Raw genomic sequence first — 26,385 nt, forward strand, 5'->3', positions numbered from 1 at the left:
GGCAGTTAGATAGCTTTCTGTTAAAATTTCACTTGCCAAATATGCATCCAATTGCGAATTCAGTATTTACAAGAGATAAAATTCATTGTCCGCTAAAAATTAGCATACCTCTGAGCCAGCAAATCGCTAAGTTTTTAGACCCGCTATATGTTAATTCATGCGGATTCGATATATCCCTGTAAATTCGAAATGAGTTACCAGAGTCCTCCACTTCTGCTTCGTACTTGGATATATTGAAAATAAATATTAACGGCAAACTAACGACACAACTTTATGACAAATGGCATGATTTCAGCTTCTCCATCGCCCACTTCCCATATTTATGTAGCAAAATTCCATTATCACCTGCATATAGTGTTTATATATCTAAACTGATTCCATCCGCAAGAGCTTGTTCTGCGTATGATCAGCTTTTAAATTGAAGCAGGCTATTGACATACAAGATGATGTTACAGGGGTTTCAACAGTCTCGTTTAAAGTCAGAATTTTCCAAATTCTATGGTCGTTATAATGATCTAGTTTGCCAATACAACCTATCATTGGGTCAAATGCTGTCTGCTGTGTTTCATACTGATTGTTAGGCTGTTTTGACTACGGATTACTCTGCTTACTTGATCAAGATATAGGGCCACAGCGGGTATGACCGGTCAACCGGGGATGCTTACTACTATGGAGCGCCAAATTAACATAAACTCAAATAATTGAAGATATCTTTAATTGAATTAGTGCGCGCATTCAATTATTGCTCTCATCAAATGAATTAATGCGCACTTCAATTCAACTATTGCTCTCATCAATTGAATTAATGAGAGCAATAATTGATTTAATGCGCGCATTAATTCAATTATTGCTCTCTTCAATTCAATTGATGAGAGCATCAATTTCGTAGAAATATTGCTCGCAATAATTGAATTAGAGCTCGGTATAAATAATTTGATGATCTCTTTAATTCAATTGAAGATATCTTTAATTATTCACAATGCTTTTGTATAAGGAATTAATGTGCGCGTCAATTCCTTTAAAGAGAGCAACAATTCAATTAAAGATATCATTAATTCAATTGTGGATATGTTGAATTGAAGATATCTTTAATTATATAGTTGCTCTCTCTAAAAGAATTATTGCTCTCTTCAAATGAATTAAAGATATCATTAATTCAATTGAAGAGAGCAATAATTCAATTAATGCGCGCATTAAATCCATTATTGCTCTCATCAAATGAATTAATGCGCGCATCAATTCAATTATTGCTCTCATCAATTGATTTAATGTGCGCATTATATCAATTATTGCTCTCTTCAATTGAATTGTAGCGCGCATTAATTCAATTGTTGATATCATTCATTCATTTGAAGAGATCATTAATTCAATTAAAGCGCCCATCAATTCAGCAGAAGAATTAATGCTATCATCAATTCAATTAATGCGCGCAATAATTCAGAATTGAAGATATCATTAATTATTTGAAGAGATCTTTAATTAAATTGTTACGCGCATCAAATGAATTGATGATATCTTCAAACAATTGAAGATATCTTCAATTATTTGAGTTTATGTTAATTTGGTGCTCCATATACTACTCCTAGGCACCTGATCCCATCTCTGGTAATGGTATATCCAGGGGTCCATGTTTGCCCACCACTCTCTATTTTGTATTCCTTATAGGAGTTATGAAATTGATCACTTGTTCGTTTTCTTCATCTTTCATTGGTTTAAAGTATTCAACTATGAACCATAATTGTGTATTAAGATGCCGGTATATCGACATCAATTGTGTATAAATATCAACATCAACTATGTTTTAATATATATCAACATTGATTGTGTATCAAAATATATCAACATCAATTGTGTTTTAAGATAGATCAACATCGATTGTGTATCAAGATATATCAACATCGATAATATCAACATCGCGATTGTGTATCAAAATATATCAACATAAATTGTGTATCAAGATAGATCAACATCGATTGTGTATCAAGATATATCAACATCGTGATTGTGTATTAAAATATATCAACATAAATTGTGTATCTAGATCAACATCGATTGTGTATTAAGATAGATCAAAATCAATTGTGTATCAAGATATATCAACATTGATTGTGAACAAGATATATTAACGTCGATTGTGTATTATCAACATCGATTGTGTATTATCAACATCGATTGGTTAAGATATATCAACATTGATTGTGTATTATCAACATCGATTGGTTAAGATATATCAACATTGATTGGTTAAGATATATCAACATTGATTGTGTATTATCAACATCGATTGTGTATTATCAACATCGATTGGTTAAGATGTATCAACATTGATTGTGTATTACGATACATCAACATCGATAGTGCATTAGGATACATTGACTACGATACTATAACATCAACACCAACAACATAAATTTTTGACATAGCAGTCATTATGCAGATCAAAAAAAAATCCTTCAAATGCCTGTCCATTTTCTTACTGCAACATATATCTGAAATTGAGATAAGGCGTCATATATTCGGATTCTGGTATACCTAGTTCACGATGATAGTTAACAAAGCACGTCTTGTTCTTCTTACACAGAGGGACGTCACACTTTCGGCATCTGTTTTGCGTGTATATGTACCATCCTGACTTAGTCCTGGATTTCAGTCTGTGACAGTAAACACACATTTTATTTTTCAATCCTGCATTTGGCACCAAGATGTGCTTGTCTTCGTCGCCCATTTCTCTGTGTTTGGCTCCAAATCCAAGAAACGAATCCGAGCACGCACTGCCACTGGGAACTGGACCGGAAGTAAGTATCATTGACTGGATGTTGCTTCCTGGAGACGGATAACAATGGGACGGAACCCAGTCAGATTTTCTACCTACAAGAATCAAAACTAGGTCAACGCTAAATACAGATACAGCATTCTCCGATACACGATCCCGATCATATTCAAAGTGCACCAGTACTACTGTAACAAACTAAATATAAAAATTTTATGTGTGCATGTCAGATGAAGAGTATTATACACACACCATTCAATCTACCTTAAAGTATTTCCTGCAAGACAGTGCACTACCATGGTTATGTTTAATGAGAGAACCACTGTCAGCAATTTTCTACAAATCATGATTTCATCATTGTTTCCCTGCTTATCTTCCATGCGAATCAATTTATGAACAAAATCAAAGACTACATTTTTGAATATTTGGAAAGGATTACCGGCACTAGAACGGTCCACTGCAAAGTAACGCGATTTATCCTTCCTCTGCATTGCCGTAAACGTGACATTCTCCCATTATACATGCATATCCTTGCTCATCCTCAAAGGAACTGTCAAAATACATGTCTCAAGAACAAAGCTTTTGTCAGATTAGATTGAACCATGTGATATTTAGCTTGCTCTTCATCTATTCAAATTTACATCATTATAACCATTTTTGTAGTAGGATTACACACTATGTTTACTGAAGAATACCAAGATTATCGATTGAATGTATATTGTTTAATGTCCCTCTCGAGATTTTTTCACTCAAACAGAGATGTCATCATTGCCGGTGAAGGGCTGCAAAATTTAGGTTTATGCTCGGGGCTTACGACCTTTGAGCAGGGAGGGTTCTTTATCATGCCACACCTGCTGTGACATGGGGCCTTGGTTTTTGAAGTCTCATCTGAAGGACCGCCCCATTTAGTGGCCTATTACCACAAGCAAGCGGTACTGAATACCTATTCTAACCTGATCCCCACCGGGATTCCAAGAGATGAAGATGATAAAATTTGACATGATCAAATGCATCATATAGCATTGCACATCCTCACATTCTGCGGTTTTCAGACATGTTTATTATAACACTAAAATTTCTTTTCAAGCTTGAGAAATAGATGTCATTTTATAATGAATTTATATGCTTTCCTTCCAATAATTTGATGTCTGTTAAGCATATTAAGAGGCGAATCTATTGCATAAACCATTTGACGCACTTTGAACCTATTTCATGTGCTATGTCTTATAGAATATAAATTATGCTCAAACTAATCCAACAAGTAAGCCGTTTGATAAAATCAAATAACCCAACAAACTGAACAATGTCCTCTTATTTTTTTTGGCCTTATGTCAGGATGTAACGTCATTCCTTGTTTACCAGTAACTGCACAAATACACTAATTTTCTGAACACACTTTCCTAAATTTATTGCTAAAACAAATACAGACAGATCCACATTTTTTTTTTCATAGATCAACAAAATCCCTACAATAATTACCATGTTAAATAAAGCTTTGGCAACACACTGTAAAAAAAAAATGCATCAAAATGGACACAGATCTTTTGATATTTAAATAAAAATACTTATAAGCAGTGGAACATGTAAAAGCTCAATACACAATAGTGTAAACAAAATCAGAAAATATCTCAAAATCTGTATAAGCTTTTCCGACAAAAAAATCTACCAGTATAATATGTACACCACGAAAAATTAATACTCTATGCATACAAAAACAACAATCTCTACATGAGCACAATACAATACTCTAAAATTAATACTTTTCCAACAACCTGGCGTAGTTATATTTAACCTCAACAAATTGTAAAATATGGCAATGGGTTTGGTTTGAAGAAATAATTGATTTCAGACATTTAAGAAAAAATCATTTGTATCATCATTATATATGCCTCCTTTGAGAAAATAATATATTCTATAATAAAATAATTTTGATATATTTAAAAAAAAATATATAAAATGTACACTATCACTGTTTAATGATAATATCAATGACACTGAACAAGCAGCAGGACTCACATGAGTTAAGTATAACATTGTTATCAAAACCTGACAACTTCCAGCCAATTTTCTAAGTATGATCATCCTATGAAATATACATAAAAACGTGACAATGCTGACCGCATCAAAATCTTACAACCTCTGGACTGAAGCACACAAACAATATGAGAAATGAAAACACAGAATCTTTGTAAGCACTTACATAAAGTCTCGATACAATAGTATCGTCTCTTTTGTGTTTCCTTTGGCGAATACAGCAGTTTTTTTGTATATAAAAAAAAAAGAAAAAGAAAAAAAAACAAAAAAAACATGGCACAATAGTATTATTTTCAAAATCTGACACAGTATGCACTACACATACAAAACTACTTCCTACACATGAACACTAAACAACAGCATCAAGAAATGTTCTTTTTAAATGTAAGATGGAAGTTCATCAAACACGCATTTAAGCAAAAGGGATATAATCTTGTTCAGGAATGCCCATATCTCGATGGTAGAACATGAAACAATTCTTATTTCTCTTACATAATGGTATCTCACATTTGCGACACTGATATGTCGTGTAGCAGTACCAGCCTGATTTGGTTTTATGCTTTACTTTCTGACAATAGCTACAGGTCTTGTATTTCCCTTCTGGTATAGGAACCAATGCGTGCATATGCTCCCCGAATCGATCTAAACCCGTTGCCAGTTTTCCCATCGGAGATATCGAGTTTTTGCACTCTGTTTTGACCAAATTCAGAGCCAGCTGATCGGCAGTGGAAACCTCAGACTCATGAAGGGGGGAATGTGAGAAATCCATGTCAGTAGCAGTAGCACCAGACCCCACATTAAACAGTGGCCAGTCAGACGCCTTGACCTGCGAAATCAGCACCCGGCCATCTGGCCCGGTGACGTTCAAAGGCAGGGTAGCCAGGGAGAGCATTGAATGGTGCATCGATTGCATGGACGACAAGTACTTCTCCATAGCAGTGTAATTATCCATGTTGAACATTTTCTGCATTGATCTGCGTTTTTCTGCCTTCTCCTTGGAACGTTTCGATAACTTCGGATCAATCTTTGGGACAATGGTGCCTTCCTCTGTGGCCCCTTTCGTGTCTTCGGTTCCCTCTGCAATGGTTCCATCCTCTTTACCGGAGGACTTGTTCGCTGCAATCAAAATGAGGATCTCATTTACAAAAGATAGAAAATATTGTCAAAAAACACTGCTTTCACCATAAATTTAAATGCAAAGATAAACATACATCCATACTGCCAAAAGCTAAAAGCAAAATTAATACCCATTTATGATGATAAAAGAAACAAACCAATTGCTTTGTATTTGTATTTTATTTTACAGCAAATTATTTCCTTCACCATTAGAAAATACACACACTCATGCAACTTCTTTACAATATATATGTATTGGTAAAATAAACACATCTGCATTCATTTCATGTTATTCATACACGGAAAACAGTTAAAAACATTTCACTTTATGCAATGTATAAACAATGTAGGAAAATACGTCGTCACACAATAGTATCTATCTCATTTCGTCTAGGGAATGATGAGAGAACTTATCATATTTAAACAACATGCGCGGATCGTATTCGGTCATAATATTTGATATTCCATGTTCACGATGAAAGATTTCAAAGCATCTCCTCGTTCCTCTCCCACCTGTGCAGAGAGGAACACCACACTGCTCACATTTAAAATGGGTGTACACACGCCATCCTTTCTTTGTTTTTGTTTTATCCCTGTGACATTGAAAACACACTTTGTATTTATATTCTTCATTTCGTACAAGTCTATGTTGAACACTGCGTAGTTCTACGGCACTAGCCGCCAGTCGCTGAATGTTATACAAATCGAAACTGTTTGAATGTTCAATTGGAAAACGTTCATTGCTAGTCCAAGACCCACCGTGTGATGCCTTCTCTCGCACAAATCCTGAAAGAAGGAATCAAAAGTACAAATTTTTGCAACACGGGAAACCAAAATGTTTATTGTGCTATACTTTGGACTATGCCTATGGTAATATTCTTTTATACACATCTAAAATAGAAAGCACGCACCACATACATCGTTTTCCCCCATACTTCCTAATATACTAATTCTTGTAGACATAACATCGCCATTCACATCCATATTACGTTGAATTTATTTGTTATCATTAAAAAAAAAATAACAACAGGAAATTCATTACATTTACATTCCAGCATACGACTGACCACGAGTAAAAAATTGCAATAATCTGAGGGAAATCAGATCAATGGCTGAGGTAGTAAAGCACTGCGATGTGGATTTTCCCAAACAAGATTCGGATTTTGAGTGGTACGTAGCATTTCGTGGAATTGCTGAAAGCACATTCGGTCTCCTATACACAGGCTAATGTCACAGCATTCACATTTGTATGACGATCGACAAATCCTTTTAATTCTGTTATCGAAACCAGCACTGTGGCTTTGAATGCGGCGTCCCAAGTGCTTGCATACGTAGCATGTCCTTTGCATATGAGTTGATACAGCACGATGCGGTAATCCGACATTTTTAATCACAAAAGACGCTGCTATGTTCTGATGCGTCACTAATAGGGAAAGGTCGTCATTGTTGGTCATGTGGCCTGTCCATCTATCGTCCATCATGTTCACGCCTGCAATACAGTAAAATTTGCTTATCGCGATGTCGATTTTTAGACACAATATTGATACAGATGGCGTTAGTTTACATCGCCATAAGCAATCTTGCTGCTTCATAAAAAAAATGTGGCCCTAGTATATACTTCAATCACTTTTATTGATGGGAAAGGAACAGAGGTCTTCAAAATAGTTTATTTTTTATTACATGCACCATCTTTCACATCATATCATTACATAAAAAATATGTAAAAGAAAATTATGATCATTTATCAAGTGTTTATCATTAAATTTTTCTGATGTCATAAATGAAAATAAACAGGAAAATAATACTGTTAAATGAAATATATATGAAATACATCAACAAATTTCACAATAAAACCATGCACTACTCTTAGGGGGAAAACCTACTATATGTACATCATATGTTCATGCTATTATATCACTTATGTCTATATTCAAGTGTTTGTGGTATCTTTCAAAACAGTTTCGGACCTGTGGTCTACACAGGCAAGCATCACAGGCCTCACACCGGTAGTAGGACTTAGTAGGCAAACCAGTAGCCGTTTTTACACCGTCCCATTTACACACTACACACGCCTTATTTGTTGATCCTTGAACCTGAACCATCGTATGTCGCGTCTCGTAACTTGCTGGCAAGACCGAAGTATCAGAGGTGGGTCGGACGTTTGCAGCTTCATGCTTTTTCCAGAAGCGCAATGGCCAAGATTTTCCAGATCTCGAGTCCGATCCTGTAACATTAAATGTCTCCTCATATCTCAAACGCTCTGGAAAAAATATACATGTCCGTGTTTTAGTAACATCCGAAGTGTAGGGATAGGGAATGTAGCACATACAAGATACAGGAGATACTCTTCCGTACATGTTTAATATTCATGATTACCAGAGTGTACCGGTGCTTCTTATAAAACACTGACTACATCAGTAAATATACAAATTTAATGACAATGCAAATATATATACACAGAACAACAAGTGTCCTTTCATGGGACAATTACAGCTGTAAACATACAACGTCCAGCGGACAATTAGTTGTGAACATACAACGTCCATTGGGATTTTTTGTGAGTCAGTTTTCGTTCAGCCGTTCTCACATCAGGAAATGCTATTCCTACCCGAGCTACAATTTCTCAAGTAGGAAAAGAACAGAATAAAAGAACTATAGTACATTGTATATTGCTATTGTCGATTACGTTTTTCACTTGGGTACTCGAGACTGCCCACAACGGTGCGTTTTCAAGTCTTTTTTGTGTTTGTAGCCTTTCCCACATTCCGCACACTCGAAAGGCCTGTAATCCGAGTGAACTCTCTGGTGAATGGAAAGCATATTTAGAGTTGGAAACATCTTTCCGCAAATATGACACGAGAAACACTGATCCCGAGATCCATGTTTTTGCTTCACATGATTATCACGGCCAAGTTTGGACGAAAAGCCTTTATGACACACATTACAGGAGTAGAGAACAGTCTTCTTGGTTTTATCAATGTTTGATGTAGAATATAACAGGTCGTTTCTGGTATAAGGATAAAGAAAAGATGACTTTTCAACTTGCAAGATTTGGGTAGTACCTTCCTGTTGATTTTTGTTCGAAACGTCAGTTTTATCTGCGCGTGGAATTGCCTGCAGTCTCTGAGTGTCCCCTACAAGGATAGGAAAACTGTTCAGAAATCTGCCATCATCAAATATCGGTTTGAATAGGATAAGTTCACTATCAGGAAGTTTTTTTTTTTAAATGAAAGAGTCATGCAAAAGTACACAAAAAGTGACTAATTTCTTGTATGGCATCAGTGACTATATACTATGTAGTATACCACTGTTAAACTTAGACCTCTATTCATTTACTTGGTATATGTAAGGTCTTTTATATATAATATGTAAATACTTTGATCTTTATCCTCATTTTCTCACACTTTGCATGTTTGTCTATCAGTAGTTTTTCTGGATTTGATAGCACCGGTGATTTTTCACATGGTAGTTGTGCTTAAATCGCTTTCCACAGTGTTCACATTGAAATTCTCGTAAGTCAGAATGCATTTTTAGATGTCGGTTCAAATGATACGTCGTTGGAAACATTTTGAAACAAGTTTCACAAGTAAAAGGTCTCTCCTTGTAAGCGTGACAATTTTTCATATGATTGCGGTAGTCCACTTTAACACCAAAGCCTGCGTTGCAAATATGGCATTCGAATCCTCCCTTATTAGACGAAAAATTTGGATCAAACTGTTCCACAGAGGTTTGAGACAGCTCAAAACTTTCACGGTGAATCTTTCGCGCACACACTGTTTCTGGAGATTGAAAGTTTTCTTCCGCATCGCCAGGGTAAAATTGCCCTGCAAATTAACCACAAGCTAAACTGTACTCAGCTTCTTGATGAAATATTTCTTAGACAGCTATGATCTATAAGCCATAACACATGTCTATTTTGAAATAGTATCCGTGCTTCCTAGTAATACACAGCTTTCTAATAACACAACACTTTTTAATACTTGTTCTAGTTATCAATTTTAGGTTGGCATTTTGTATGTTTTAACTTTGGAGCACTGTGAGATCATGTTATACAAGGTCTGTTGACCTCAATGCTCATCCTAATCACTTTTCAAAAGTATTCACCTTATAAGCATTGGTACCTTTACTGTGGTCAGCACCCAGACTAAACCTAGAATCGCAACTTCGAACCCTAACTGTGGTCCCATAGCTCCCAGACTAAACCTAGAATCGTAACTTTGAACCCTAACTGTGGTCCCATAGCACCCACACTTAACCTAGAATCGTAACTTCGAACCCTAACTGTGGTCCCATAGCACCCACACTTAACCTAGAATCGTAACTTCGAACCCTAACTGTGGTCCCATAGCACCCACACTTAACCTAGAATCGTAACTTCGAACCCTAACTGTGGTCCCATAGCACCCACACTTAACCTAGAATCGTAACTTCGAACCCTAACTGTGGTCCCATAGCACCCACACTTAACCTAGAATCGTAACTTCGAACCCTAACTGTGGTCCCATAGCACCCACTCTAATCCAAGAAAGGTGACTTTGAAACATTACTGTGGTCCCACAATGTCCACACTAAACTCAGACCCTTGATTTCCAGTCCTTACACTGACCCAAAGCCTTGACCAATTATTTGAATAAACATGCATTTTTCTTCACAAAAATGTTATATTAGCCTGTGGCTATCATTGTTTTTTGAAAATATTTCTAAAATTCCCACTGTAACAAAATGCTATCGTATATTCATATTTGCCCTTTAAATGTTCTACAAAATTTCACTAATATAGCCTCCCCTTGGTTAGTTTGTTAACTTTAACATGAAGTCTATGGGCCTTTACAATCACCTGAATATCACAATACGCTGAATATATACCAGAAGTGCTGTGTACATATGGTGCTAGTGTCCATCCCTGAAACCATGAGAAGTGGATATCATCAAAAAGGACGATAATTCCTTCTGATTCTAGTCATACGCAAACTCTAAACCAAATATAAGCAGCTAATTGTTTATCTCTCAAATGCTAGGCTGTGGTCAATATAGACAAGGTTTTTTGTTGTTGTTTATTTTTTTGGTTGGTCTCTAACCATAATTACCCTGTATGTAAATATCAAAATACAGAAAAGAATACAGAAACTTTCTAAGATAACTTTTTGATAAAATAAGATATTCATATTGCCCAATCAACTGGATGTTCAGGCCCAACAGTATTTTAAAGATATAATGCATTTTTGGTCAATGAAATATTTTTGGCTCGAACCACTAACCCCGAGATTATAAATTCACAGTGAAGGCCTATACTCAATATCCAACTGTAGCTACATGAATGAACTAAGTTTGTGAGTTAGACGTCCAGAGTTAGAAGAGAGAACATCAAATGCATTTTCACTATGCAATCTCCTTCCCTAGGGTTTGAACCCCTTGTTCAAGGACTGTGGGTTTCACAATTTTGGTAAAGGCTTCATTATTTTCATTATAGCAGTAAATCCAGTATTCAATAGTAAATTTCACAAATTCAAATAACAGCATTTTTACTATTTGATCCTTTCCTGACTAGAGAAGAATTTTAAACATTGGTCAATTTTTGGCAGTTTTTGTCCCGCCCTTAAGGCCCCAGGGGTGCAAGAGTCCTGAAACTTACAATTTATGTCCTGCTCCTCCAAAAGATGCTTCATACCAAATTTGAAAAGAATTGGAATGGTAGTTATCAAGAAGAAGTTAAAAATTTCTATTGTTCACACATTTAATAACACTGTGCCAACACAAGGGCTAAGCCCTTTTTGTGCAGGAAATCTGTGATACCATAAATATAGAAAAGGGTCCAACTCTGACCCAGATAAAAAAAACTTCCCACTCGCTTCAAATGCCTAAAAAAAAAACTGAAATGTGTCACAGTAAGGTGTTGCAAGACAAAGAACCCTTACTACTACAACCTTAAACTTACTACTACGACCTTGAACTCACTACTACGACCTTGAACACCAAGGATAATTTTGTGGCACTTTACCTACAGCTGGATTCTTAAATGGGATGCAAAGTAATATATACACAAACAAGTATGATTTTTGGCAGCTAATGCCTTTTTAATTGGCTTGATCATTTTTACAGGTATAATTCAATAACACATACAGCGTACATGTAATCAATAATGCCCAGGGGCCTACTGATCAGTATCACTTAGTTCACTAAAGAGCACAATCTGTCTGGAAAGTAATGGAAGTGATTCTACCCGAGGGTTTAGGGGTGTGACACCCAGTGTGAAAGTGCAATTAAAGCTCACTGTATACATATCAAAATAAATAAAATCGGATACTGGCAGAATTACCTTTTCGTTCTCAATTTCTCCATTCTTGTCTTCTGCTCCTTACATGTACAAACATCACGATGGAAACAGAAGAGATTACTTATCCATCCAGCACAAAGTGTGTCCTTTGTATACATATCAATAAAATATTTTAAGAAGTCTAGAGACTTCAAGTTGTGTGTCTCATGTTTAGCATGATCTAAAACATTTACAAAATAGAATATAAATACTTTCCATGTTTTGTTTTATAGAATAAATCTCAGTGATTGCAGACTTGAGGCTTCCTACTCCTTCTTGTGACTCCATAATACAATGTATTCATTTCATCAATGGAAGCTTTCAAGTTATCTCTCCTTCTCCATGCTTTCTTTCTTTGTGAAAAGGAGTCAATATGCTTAACTAAAAGTCTTAACAAAAAAAAGGTACACCAGCAATCTTGTGGAAATCAGTATCACGATATCAATATATCTGTCCAGTGGGCCATATTTGATGAAAACTATTCCATTCTGATGTTAAATGAAGCCTCTTTTAGATATATGTACATTCTGTGTACCAAAGTGCATCAGCCTATGTATTGCCTTACTCTGTGTACTCGTACACAGCTACATACCTACTATTCAGAGTTGATGGAAATAAATGTAAACATGTTGCATACATCAATAATGGAATACAACATTGATTAGATAATGCACATTATAGAAAGCTCTGGTCTAAACCACTATCAAGTGTCAACGACCAAAAAGATCCAAAGATCCATAGACTTTGAATAGACCTATTCAGCGATCAGGTCCATGGTTACATTCATTCTACTTCCAAGGAGACTGTTGTTACACCTGATCATATTGAATATCCAAGATGTAAGGTACATGGCACATGTGCAAGTGGCAGATCAAAGATTTTAAGTGGTGGTAGTGAGGTCTCCAGGTAGGGGGTCTAGAAGTCATCTTTCAATCCCCACAAGGGTGTATGGCAAAGCCATGGTGGTGGCCATTAAGGTCCTGCATTTCAGATGGAAATCATATATTTCCAATTATCAAGTGCTACTTCATGAAAGTTCAAAAGGACACTTTGGGGCTAAGTTTATGATCTGAAGGTGGTAGATGGGGTAGTTTCATAAATAATTCACTTAAAACAGGAAAGAGAGGGGGGGGGGGGGTGGGGGGTTAGGAGTATTTTCTCTAAATCCGCCACTGCATGCTATGCTCTACATGTGTGCTAATCACATAACTGAATCAGATGATCTGTGTAATAAACAATCTCCTTAAAATTGTCATTCATTTCTTACAAATGTAAAATTAACTAAAGCTACTGATGCAGACATCAAGAACCATTGTAACCACTATTATCAAGTATTTCAAAAATCAAAATTAAGTGCAATATCAAAATCTTTCGATGTCAGAAAATGAATGTCTGCCTTTTCATATGTTGGTGAATTGATCAATTCTTGCAAATTTTAACACATCATATGGAAAATCTGGACTAAAATTTAGTGTAAGCCATATTTCAAGCCCTAAACATTATTATTTCTTGTGTTTCACTGTTTCTAAAATTCTAGAGAACATGTTTACAGTATTTGTACAGTCCCAAATGGTTTCAAAATATTTCTATATTTATTCATGATCCTTGGTATCTGCATCAAAAGGGTATCTGGTGTCCAGAAATGAAGCAAAAAGGTTTTTTTTTTAAATCTCTAATTTTCACGCCTTCAATCATCTGTGGAAAGACTTCATCAATTACATCTGATTTAATCTTAAAATCTCATGATTACTTGTCTTTCTACGAAATCATTATCCATTGAAATACCTTGCCAAAACATGACAACCATCACCAATTATGATGGTGTTTAACCTGCTTCAAACATTTCATGAACAGCAAATTCCCAAATTCTAGTATAAAGAAAGGGACCCACCTTTATACTGCTGCTGACCGCCTGGCGGGTACAGCCAGGAATTGGACTGGTCCCCACTAACGTTGCTGTCCTCATTCGACACGTCCTCCCTCATCCACTCCGCCTGCGGGTCCCCCTCCTCGGGCTCACTATGCTCTGCCCTCTGGACTCGGATCGACTCTCCTCCACCACCAGACACATTAATATACATCTCCAAGGCACTTGCCTCTTCATCTTCATCAGACTCGATCTTCACTATTGAGAGGTCAGTGTTTGATTTGTCAGGTGATAAAGGCTTGGATGGTTTTTGTTGGTTTGCTTCTGGCATTTCTCTAGCACTATTAAAATTGGAGGAATACACATTAATAAAATATAACAAATTTCATGAAGATTCCTTAATTTTCTTACAAGTCTCTGAAAGGCATTAAAAAACAGAAATCTTATTTCCACATTAAATATTTCAAATGCAAATAAATTTACATCATTCATTTGAACACATTATGAAATGCATCAATAAAACAAAATTATAGAACTGGTGCTCATAATTTAGAAACAACGGATAGTTGTGAAGGACATTTAATACAACTAACCCAGAGTCAGGCATGGGTTCGGCAACACTGACATTAGTGGACAGGTCTGTGCTCTGTTGTGCTGGCAGGGAACTCTGACTCTCGCTGCCTGCTGCAAATGGCTTGTGTGTTGAAGCGTCTAGCCTGACCTGTGGAGAACTGCGATTGCTGAAGTGTGAGGAGGATGGAGACATTACTGGTGAACTATTAACTTGTAACTTGTCATTCATGATTGGTGTAGATGAATGGGAGGATGGTTTTGGAGCTGAGTGAGAATTTGTAGACTTGACGTTTTCGGCGACTATGTGGGTTTGATTTGTAGGTGTGGTTCGGGTCTGTGATGGCATACTATTTCGAGGCCGTGGCTCCTGTCTGGCCTGTTCCGTAGCCACATCAACAATTTGTAAGTCAGTACTGTTACTTAATTGGCTACTAACTGCAATAGAGACACTTTTTTGTGAGGAACGCTGGTCTTTAGCTGCCCGACCACCACTAGAGTCAGGGGGATCTGTCTGAATCAATTCCAGACTGTCTTCTACAACATCTATAACTCCTAATTGCTGGGAACCCTGCCCCCCTCTGGCATGGAAGGGCATTCCCAACTTGGGAACTCTATCCCATGGATCTGGAGCCACATGGCTGTAGCTGCTGGACATTGATGCAGCATCATCAGCATGCATGTCTTGTGTTCTCTGTCTCTTGCTCCCTGGGCTGGGTGGTCGAGGGAATTCTGAAGTTCTTTTAGTGGACCTTTCTTGCACTGTCTTCTGCATCTCTGATGACCTCACATGCTTAAACTCAACCATGTCATGAAATGTGTACTTGTACTGGTCGCTGCCAGTCATCTGACCAGTCTTTGTGTTCAGGCACTTGTTGAAGTCTGCACAACATTTGATAACATTGTCCACTTGCAACAGCCTTGCTATTTTCTCTACATCGCGACAATTCTGCTCTGTCAGCATCATGAAGCCTTCATACAGGTACTGTAGAAAGGTCTGGATGGAGTCCTGTTTAATGTCAGCTGCCAGACGGACCTCCAGATGAGACCCCACTGCTGCATTCTCCATGGACTGTAACATTGGACAGGCTGCTACTAATACCACTCGATGAGCCTGAAACAGTCAATATCATAACCTGATTACAAAGAACAACACACTGCTACTAGTACCACTCGATGAGCCTGCAACAGTCAATATCATAACCTGATTACAAAGAACAACACACTGCTACTAGTACCAATCGATGAGCCTGAAACAGTCAATATCATAACCTGATTACAAAGTACAACACATTGCTACTAGTACCACTCGATGAGAATCAAAACATGAAAATACTATAAGAAATATTAAAATTCAGTAATTTTCAGACAATATTTGATGTATAAACATTATCCTTGGCAAAGGATTTTCATCTTCTGAATTTGTTTTATTCGAGGACAAGCCAACTTTATTTATTTTTTCTTAAATCAAGCAAAAGACAAACTACAACAGTTCAAAATCCAGTACATGAAGGAAATACCAAATATGAAACAAAATAAAAAAAAATTTGAAATGTAGAAAAGAAATCTTGAAATCAGAACAATGATGCATAAATTGGAATGGTCATGATGGTTGGCACAAAGTTTTTGAAAACTGTGGATCTTTGGCATTTTTTCAATCATAGGGACAACCAAAATCCTTAAGAACTATAATGTCTGTCCTAAGTTCCGCCAAATTGATTTATTCCGAGAATTCTTATCTCATTGTAATATATTCCGTTATAGTTTATCACTGACTACTTTCAGTGTGCATATGCTCCATTAGTTTTCAGGCATGATGTCTACCTGGCTACTACCTGGCCAACTGTTTAAGCCTGTTAAAAAACAAAGGAAGAATCCCAATAATGGAAATAATGAAACAGAAAGTGGAGGCATATGAAAATGAAAGCAGGTCCAAGCGTACTTTTCAGTAGCAGCGGAGAAAGACAAGGTCTTGTTGGGTTTTGTAATAGTAATGACGATAACATACATGTAATTCTGCATTTTATCTCATATAATTCATAATTGTGCTGATTTTTTTGTGGGTCCTGCTAGAAATGCACGGGTCGTACAATCCTTTCTCCACGTAGTACCTATTTTCCTATTTGTTAGTTAAAGTTTTCAAGAACTCTGACTGGCAGGTATAAGTATGAAATAAACACCCTTAACTAATAACTTTAGGCCCTTGGATCGATACCGGGGTCTCAGGTTGATTGGGGTGCTAAAGGGGCATGTGTTATTTTGAGACTCTCTTTAAATAGTCTTTAGGGGTGTATTGCTTCAATGTTATTATGTGTAAATTAATTGAATTTCTGGAGTCCCACAAACCATGCTCAAATTGAGATCTACTGCAACATTTTTCAAAAATCAATTTATCTAGAGATACATAAACAATCCTTTCAATTTCTTAATTGCTTTTAGTTTTCCCATAATTCTTAAAATGATCCGGTTTTTAATTCATATTAATTTTTGCTAGATAAATATGTTTGACCTTTAACGTGTTTAAATATCTTCATTAGACTTTTGTTAAACAAACAGGACATGAAATGCTGAAACTGTAAAAACAGTATTTCTAAATCAAATCTTACCATCGTTAAGAAAAAAAATTACTTATTCATCACTTTACACTTATCATGTCTCTTAATTATTTTTACTGAACATTACATTCATTGTTCATGTATGCATTGCACAATCTAATTATCTGAAATTTACATGCCAAGTCACCACTCTGTACATATGTAAGACAATATAAATGTTGATAACGTGCAGAACATCAGGAAATTAATTAAACTGCAAAGAGCCTCCAGTCTGTCACTGTCTGGTTAGTTTCTGCATGAGATATTGATTTATTCTGTCCTCATATACATGTAGTTGTGCACGTTTGATAACCATGATTACACATTGTCTCCCAGTCCTAGTACTGAATAAATTGACATTTTGTCCATGAAGAGGAAACCAATGATTTTGTTAACAACATGTAGACAAGTACTTGTTAGTCAGTGACACCAAATAAATCATTTCAAGTCCACGCACATTACATGGGTCGGAGTTTACAGATGAATAATTAACATGAACCGAACTACATGTAAATCCAGTCATTTATGTTCTAACATAAAACTTATTCCTTTACACCGAGTGACACGGACGTCTCTTGCAGGAGTGCTAAATTTACAGCAGAATTAACTCAAGATGATATTTCCCTTTATGAATTTGTATTCACAATTTTAGTAGGTAATCTTGAGGTGAAAAACAATATTATATTACTGTATATATATTTTTAAATCAAGGTGTGTAACATTTCTATGAGTCAGCAACAGATGGATTTTTTGATCAAGCTTAAAACGCAATCACCTATTGCAAAATTTGGTGTACAGTTTTGTTGAACAGATCAGAAATATTATCTCAACTTCCACATAAACTACTGTTATCAAGAAAATATTATAGTACTCACAGCACAGAAAAGACTTAGAGGTAACAGGAGTATACTAGTATTAAAGACATCTTCAGTTTTACAAATCATTTATACAATAAATAGGATATAGTAAAATTTATAGGATTTAGAAGACAAGTGTCTCGGTAGAGTAGTGGTTAATACACTTGCTTCTCATCACTGCGACCCGATCCTGGGAATCAGCAGTAGTGGTATATACAACAAGAATACACTGAACAAATACTGACCGCTATGTAAAAAAGAAGAAGGTCAAACTGATGCCATTCTTCTTTTATTTTACACATTTAACTTTATTTTCTTTAAGCTCTAAAAATTTTCGACCATTCTTTATAAATCATCTAGAATTGACGCGTCTTTGTCATGTCATACATAAACTATTCACATTGAACTTAATTTTTAAACAAATATGTTTTTTGCCAGTTTTTATTACTGGGGAAAAGTGCAAGTCAATTGGAAAAAAATTGGTAACTTTTGGGAGGAGAAAGGACCGATATTCGGACCTAAAATGGGTCTTAAAAAATCACTGCAACAGTATATTAAAATATTGCCAGTTAAAGCAATACAAGCTGTAACTGACAGTAGATAAATTAAAAAATAAAAGAACAAATATTCAACATATATGTGATTGAATATATATAACTTAATAGAATCAGAGTGAATCTGAAGCAATAAACCCGTCAAATTAGCAAAAAATGTTAATTCATGAATCATTGTCATCCTGTCAGTAATTTCTGCTCGTAACCTCCGATGTACATTGACCTTGGAGGTCACCAGTTCGGAAAAAGCGAAAGAGAGGCACTGAGCACGTGTTAGCTTTGTAAACAATTTAACACGCCAATTTTATAGAAAATTCACAATCAAAATTTCTTTTCAGTGGCACATTTGCGTAATTATTACCTTTTTACACTTACATAGTATTTCTAGTCATTCATGAAACAACGTAATATTTTAAAACAAACGACACATGTAGTTACTCGCGTCAGTTTCCGTCTTTGTATGGCCTCGGACTCAGGAACCCGATTATGTTCGTCAATCATCGTTCCCATGTCCGTGTATACGACACAATGGCAGTTTATACAAAACCCTCATTGTAGGTGTGCTCTCAAACAATATTCCCTTGTTTATTTTGCAGAATTTTTCTTCATATCTTGGGGATTATATTAGTTATACAGGTAGGTGTTTGGTGAATAATTGGATAGTTGAAAAAATACCGTCAGTTACAGCTTGTAATGCTTTAAACAATATTGTTTCAAAATTTCTCGAAACAATAAAGAATTATTAATCCATCTTGCACAACCAACGCTGCAGAATTTTATAATTTCTTCTAAATCATTTCAAAGAGATGGTTAAATTCTAAACAATATAAATCCTTCTAAGTATTCAGCAACCTTAGTTTTGGTATCAGAACGCATTTTATGTGATACACTACAAGATAACAAATTACCTTTGTGACAACAGATCCAGATCGGATTATGGCATCACATAGCACCTGGCTCTTCCACATAGTAGCCAGCTGACACAACAGTGAACTGGAGTGAATTTGATTGGTGTAGAACTTTTGGTAATAATTCATGGTGACTGCAATAGAGAGAAACAATATCATACCACTGCAATATAGAGACTGAAGGAACTTGTGTAACACAACAGTACAAGATTGCCACAAAATGTTGATATTCAAAATACCTTGGGTTGGATGCCGTGGTGATCAATTTGCCCAGTTGTGAGGGAATGTGCTCCACTTTGTAGTGCTTTCAAATCTGAAGAGCAAATATAATTGTTTCATGTCATAATCAAACAACAGGTTTCTATACATGAGGACATGAACTACGCCACTTCAGGCCAGCATACTTCATCAAGCGTTCTAGCGCTTCATGAAAAGTGTGCCGATGTGAAACGCCACAGTTCATATCCTCATGTATTCTTCAAACTGAAATTTATATCTCATTTTCACATTCTACTTTCATTTCAGTCTAAAAACTTGTGTTCAGTAAACTATATGAAGAATGAAAACTTAGTATATTTTTTTATATAAATACAGTATTTTGCCGAATATAATATTCTCTGCGCATGATAAGCAGCAAAAATTCTGACCAAGTGGCATTCTTGACCGTATTCATCGCAGTTAATTTTGAGAAAATAATGTAAGTTCTAGGGCTGGGACGATTCAGGGTTAGCTCGATTCAGTTCGGTTTCGATTCAGAACAGTACGGTTCGGTTATTTTCGATTCGGTTCATGTTAGGTCCAATTTATCTAATGACACCACAAAAATTAACAATTTTAATGAGTAGCATATTTGATTTGATTTTATTCAAGTTATATAACTATATGTCGTCATTTGAAAACATCATATCTATTCATAATGACATTTTATAACTGATAGAAAAAAGAAAACACTGACAGTCTATCAAAATTTGTTATATTAATGTGCTACATAAGTTTTGGATTATTAAACAAATCTATAGTGAATCTAAAATGTATATGATATTGTTTTCATTGATATGCAAAAATTCAATAATTCTATCAATTGAGAGTCTTTGAAAATCTCTCCTTTATTGATTTACTTCTCTCATATTAACTGTCAAATCTGTTTCATTACCTACGATGTTGATTTCATTCCACTACTGACAGAAATGCTATATGTCATGTAAAGATAAACTGCAATGATCTTACGGACCATATTCTGTTGGTATATGAGTGGTGAAAATGCTAACTCTCAACACAGTAGTGATTTAAATCTCTGTTGCATAAAAATCCACATGTTTTCAACATCACGCGGACGCCAGATTTGTTGTTTTGGTGTAAGTAAAATCTAAACCGAACCAAACCGAAATCCGGAATTTGTAATCGGTGCATTGAATCGAATGGTATGAATCGCGGTGCACCGAAATTTTCGGTGCACCGCACAGCCCTAGTAAGTTCTCAACAAAGCAGAAGAATTCGCATGTACAGCAGAGCAAAGGATTTTCAGAATACAGTAACATTGTCTTTATACAGAGTGGTAATCCTCACCATCTTTCGGGATATTATGTTAAGTTCAACAAAACACAAGGTTTTGTAGAATCAAAGTTTTAACAGATTCAATATTTCCTTTGCAAATCAATTAAATAGCAGACATTATAGATTTAAATAATTCGATTCAAGAAATGGCCAGGTTGCTTTAATACGTGTTATCTATCATAGAGACAGCAGTGCATGGATCCAAATGAAATAACAATAAACTGAAGAATTCGTGGTAGAGAATCAATTATGCAATGCTTTTTAGAACTCTACCCCAAAGATGCCTTGGATTTTCATATGCATTTATAATAAAGCCAGATTATGTAGGTAACCTTTTTACAAAACATACTGGAAAAATGACAATAAATGTAAAATTTTTCCGAAAAACAGAAGCACTTTTAAAATGTCACATGTATATCTTCAATGTCTTTATAGCAACTATAATGTACAAGGTCTGAAAAATGTCAAATAAAGTTGTGAGAGGAGTTGGTTACATAAAGTATGTACCATGCTTTATATAAAAAAAAAAAAAAAAAAAAAAAAAAAAAAAAAAACCCGACTAGGTCAACTGCATTAAATTTTTCGAAGAAAGTCCAATCACTTTCAAAGACACATGTATTCACATCTTCAATGCTTTCATAACAGCTGTACAAGGTCTGAAAGATGTCAAATACATGCTGTTAAAAGGATTGATTAGGTACAGTCTATTCAAGAAATGCTTAAAAAAAAGTTCAAACTATACGTTAATTTTTCGAAAAATATCTGATCACTATCAAAACGACACATGCACATCTTTAATGTGTCCATGACAACTGTACAAAGTGTAAAAGAATATCAAGTTAGAAGTGTGAGAGGAGTTGATTATACAAAATAGGTACCATATTACTAAGGCTGAAAAGATATGCCCCTGATACGATACGTATTGCAATAATTATGCCACAGTTCAATATTTTCAATACAGGGTTTGACATGAACTTTTTTGAGCACTAGACCAATCGGGCAACTTCAAATGATTTTTGCTAGACCTAACCTTACATCCACTAGCCCTGACCAACTTTCCAGAAAAAATCTGATGATTCTCCATATCTAAATACTTAATTTAAATGACAAACGTTAAGTTTGAACTAAAATGCATTTAATTGTCTCAAAAAAAACTTTAGTCTCGTCATTCAATTTGATGCTTTTACTTTCAAACATATTTTCAGTTTCTTTAAATTCTTACCGGCACAGAAATTCATTAATCCATTTAGAATAAAATGACCTCAATATTTTTTTAAAATTTCTATTTCATAAGCCCTGCTTTGTTTCTTCCCAACGTTTTCCTTTTTTCTCTTTCTTGGGATATCTTTTTCTTTCCTTGAGGACGAGAATTCATATTTGAATATAGACATTCCCACACATATGTAAACACCGAAAAATTGCTGTTCACGACGTAATTCATTAATTTGATAAACACTTTCTTATATATTCAATTCAAATGAACTGTTTTTTTTTTTTTCAATGAAAATGAATTCAATAATTCTATTTAACCAAAACATAACTTTACACACATTAACATTGTGTAGATGTCGTAGAACATCACTTCCGACCGCGAATTATTAGAACTAAAAATATAGATTATGTCATCATGCGGTTCAAAATTGCTCGCAAACTCTTTACAGTTATTTTTTTTTTTTAAGAATAGAATATCTTATGATTTAAAGTAAAGACTAGTAAATCGACATTTTACACGACCGGACCCATCATTTAGTAGACTGAGTCGGTCGGACATGCCTTAGTGTCAAACCCTGCAATAACAATACATTTTACAGGAGAAACCATAGTTTCGAAGAAAAAATTAATTTTGAAGATTCAGTCACAATTTTAAAAGCAAACTTACTGTTTCCAAAGCACCGAACGGTAAAATGCCTGTTGGCTCTGTAGTTTAAACTGATTACTAAATATCAGGGTTGTCACTAGAAATTATTAAAGACGAGTCCTAGACTCGTGGTTTATAAGCAGCTTGAGTCCCACGAAAATTTGATGAGTCCCATGAAAGTTGAACTGAGGAGTCATTTTTCCTACACCCCTATTTATACAGAGTGAACACTATGGGTGAAATGATGCATCTCGATGCAGCCGAATCGCAATGTAGTGGTCTCGATTCGATGTTCGACTTATTCCGGGTCTGTTTCAGTTTGATTCTAGAATTATTGTTTTTGATAACATGGTTTCTGATTGGCCAATGGAATTGAAAATTGCCCAATCAACATACGAGTAATTTTTGCTGTATCAAAATGGACGCAGTCGAGTTGAAAAATGTAACCCCAACATATAAATCCTGGGTATGGCGACATTTCGGCTTTAGGACAAGTGATAAAGATTGTTGCTTTATGTTAAACGCTTTTATATTATGTAGAATTTATTTGCACTCATGTTAGCGTTTGTATGATTTTGAGTGCAAGTTTAAGAAAAGTGAATGGTGTATCACCGTATAAAATGGATACGATACGATCATACTTTGTAAATCACCACTCGCTAAGATTTTTGAGTGTCCACTATTTTTACTCGCTATTTTTCAAATCTACTCGCAATTTGCGAGTAGCTAATTTCGAGCCCTGGCTATCCCTGGATTAATCGTCTTTCTAACATTCTCAGATATTATCTCCCCTTTGACATCCCTCAATAACTATTGCCAATTCCATGAACTTTTAACTGTTCTGTCCAAAACTTTCATGTCTTGAGCTGGCTGTACAGACCACCATGCCATATTTTTGTCGGATGGCGATCAGTTAACAGTTTTACAGTGCAGGCACTGATAAGACAAATAAAACATTTGAAAGATTAAGAATATGGATTAAACAATTTGACTTATTCCAACCGCACAAAAATGGTAATGGATCGCTGTAAAACTCAATAGCAACAAAATATTTGAAATCGCTAATAAAATTAACAAATACTGGATTCCCAGTTTCAAAATTGTGGAATTCCGCTAGATAGCAGAACAGAATCTTAATCTTTCACTGCAAAATGCTCACGATCTTCACCTTAGTTGTCGTGTCCACCATTTTTTAATATACTATTATGAACGAAAACCAGTTTTCCAAGAAAACAGTGAATATAAACCGTTAATTTAAACTTAGAGTTGCTTAACTTTAAAAAATATATATATATATAAAAAGAATTTGAAATAGTATGCTATGTAATATTGACCAGAGCACATGCATGCACAATCCATTAATTTTGATTTGAGACAGTGCTTTAACTTGAAATAAAGTGAAATTTATACTGTTTGAATACAATATCTAACTATTTTGAGAGAAGTAAACAGTAGACATTTTTTTTTAATTACATTGTACTAAAATCTTATCATTTTGATTTGTTGTCAGCGAGATTACCCGTGCAGAAAAATTACTCAACAAAAATAAAGGGCCATTTTGATAACAACAAAATGAAACATCATAATCAGATGTGACCAAGCACAAACATGGCAATCATAAAATCCATATTCAACGCCACCTCCACATACAGCGTGATCCGCCACAACAGAAAGTATCATAATGAGCTCATGGCGCAATTTATTTTCAGGTGTAAAATTACAATATCCTAGCTTTCAAAAGTACATCAAAGATAAAGCTAGATTATCGCTTAATAGGTATCATTAAAAACAGCGTAAATGGAAATTTTATTCATATTTTCATTATTACCCAAAGGAATCGCTGCTCTGTAAACAATGCCATGACCGTATTGCGAACATGCCGATCTTTGTATTTTGTAACGGAGAAATGTAATTGCCCTCTTTCCATACAAAACGTATTTATATCTCACAAGAGTAGACTTACCTTGTGAATAAGAATGAAACGTGTCGAGATGGTGTATAAAGTATAGTTCTAACAAACAGTGTGACAGGAAGTGCAGTTTTCCACCATTGTTCATCAACTTTACCGAATGCGCAACCTTACTGCGCATGTTCTTTGTCGTTGGTACATGGGGGGACCTGGAGGGGAACATGTATCCAGTCACGTCCACATGTACTTTAACTTAGGGCTATTATGATAATGTACAATGAAAGGTAGTGATTTAGAATCCATTTATACATATTCTCCGAACGACAGTACAGAATAATATTTAAATTGTTCGTTAATTAATGTATGTCTGTCTGTTATAATTATAGCTATATAATGTATTACATAAAGTGGAGCCAATAGGATTCAAGGTTACATTCGTGTATCATGTAGCTGTGCGGAGATCATATTGATCATGATAATCAATTCATCTGTCGCTCCGCGATGCGATTGTATTAAGAATATGAGAAGCTACAGAACTGCTAGTTGAGGTGGTGGGACATTCACAAGTGCTCTTTCTATGCGCTTCATATATACTGGAACCACGCCCCTGCAACCGGTTAACCCATATTCTTCCTACTATTCTAGGAAGTTCATGAAGACAAAATTCACCAAATTGCCCAAAACAATGTTTCCACTTTTAAAGCAATTATATACATTAATTAGCTAGATTACTCATACCCCGGTTGGTTAATGTGAGTACCACGTTCATGATGCATTGATTTGCAGAGTTCATATTGATTTTTTCCTTCAGAAACTTCATTCATTAGTGCATTTCATTGCAGGAGCCGCATGAACATGGCCACTTTCGGTTGTAGAAAAATCCCTCGTTTAATTTAGTAAGCAGATATAGAAATCCTAAATATGCTCTTCAGAAAGCAACTGTCCACGAAACACCTCAACAAAGTCAATGACACAGAGATAAAAAGTCTAAGACAAATATACCTCGTTGTTCAAAAAATATTTGTTTAACAGTTGATTTGTGGTCAAATCGATTTAAATATTTAACTGGGCGGTTTGCAAACGGGTTGAAGGACACCATGCAGCGGAAAAGATGAAGAGGCTTTGGCTGTTCATACATGTAACTTACCAGACAAGGTTATATGGAGCGCCAAATTAACATAAACTCAAATAATTGAAGATATCTTTAATTATTTGAAGATATCATCAATTCAATTGTTGCTCTCTTTAATTGAATTAATGCGCGCATTAAATCAATTATTGCTCTCATGAAATGAATTAATGCGCGCTTCAATTCAATTATTGCTCTCATGAATTGAATTAATGCGCGCATCAATTGAATTAATGAGAGCATTAATTGATTTAATGCGCGCATTGATTCAATTATTGCTCTCTTCAATTCAATTGATGAGAGGATTAATTCAATTAATGAGAGCAATAATAGATTTGATGCGCGCATTAAT

General features: G+C 35.3%; 1 protein-coding gene across 8 annotated transcripts; it reads right to left on the bottom strand.

The window, feature by feature from the left end:
* Positions 1–1,786: 1,786 nt before the first annotated feature.
* LOC125647517 (hypermethylated in cancer 2 protein-like) lies at positions 1,787–25,085 on the bottom strand. Of its 8 annotated transcripts, XM_048874213.2 has the most exons (7): positions 24,959–25,062; positions 19,823–19,896; positions 19,584–19,717; positions 14,694–15,784; positions 14,125–14,441; positions 6,988–7,409; positions 6,584–6,706 (listed from the first exon to the last, which is right to left on the bottom strand). In XM_048874213.2, the coding sequence occupies exons 3-6, from the start codon at positions 19,710–19,712 to the stop codon at positions 7,021–7,023; spliced, it is 1,926 nt and encodes a 641-aa protein (XP_048730170.2). In that variant the 5' UTR covers positions 19,713–19,717; positions 19,823–19,896; positions 24,959–25,062; the 3' UTR covers positions 6,584–6,706; positions 6,988–7,020. The 8 variants fall into 8 exon arrangements, with proteins under 8 accessions (XP_048730168.2, XP_048730163.2, XP_048730171.2 ...); XM_048874211.2 differs by lacking the exons at positions 6,584–6,706; positions 6,988–7,409 and adding an exon at positions 1,787–2,868 and having other exon boundaries at positions 24,959–25,076; XM_048874206.2 differs by lacking the exons at positions 6,584–6,706; positions 6,988–7,409 and adding an exon at positions 4,162–5,920 and having other exon boundaries at positions 24,959–25,085.
* Between the last annotated feature and the right edge of the window lie 1,300 nt (positions 25,086–26,385).

The sequence above is a fragment of the Ostrea edulis genome, chromosome 6, assembly GCF_947568905.1.
Source record: "Ostrea edulis chromosome 6, xbOstEdul1.1, whole genome shotgun sequence".
Taxonomy (NCBI): domain Eukaryota; kingdom Metazoa; phylum Mollusca; class Bivalvia; order Ostreida; family Ostreidae; genus Ostrea; species Ostrea edulis.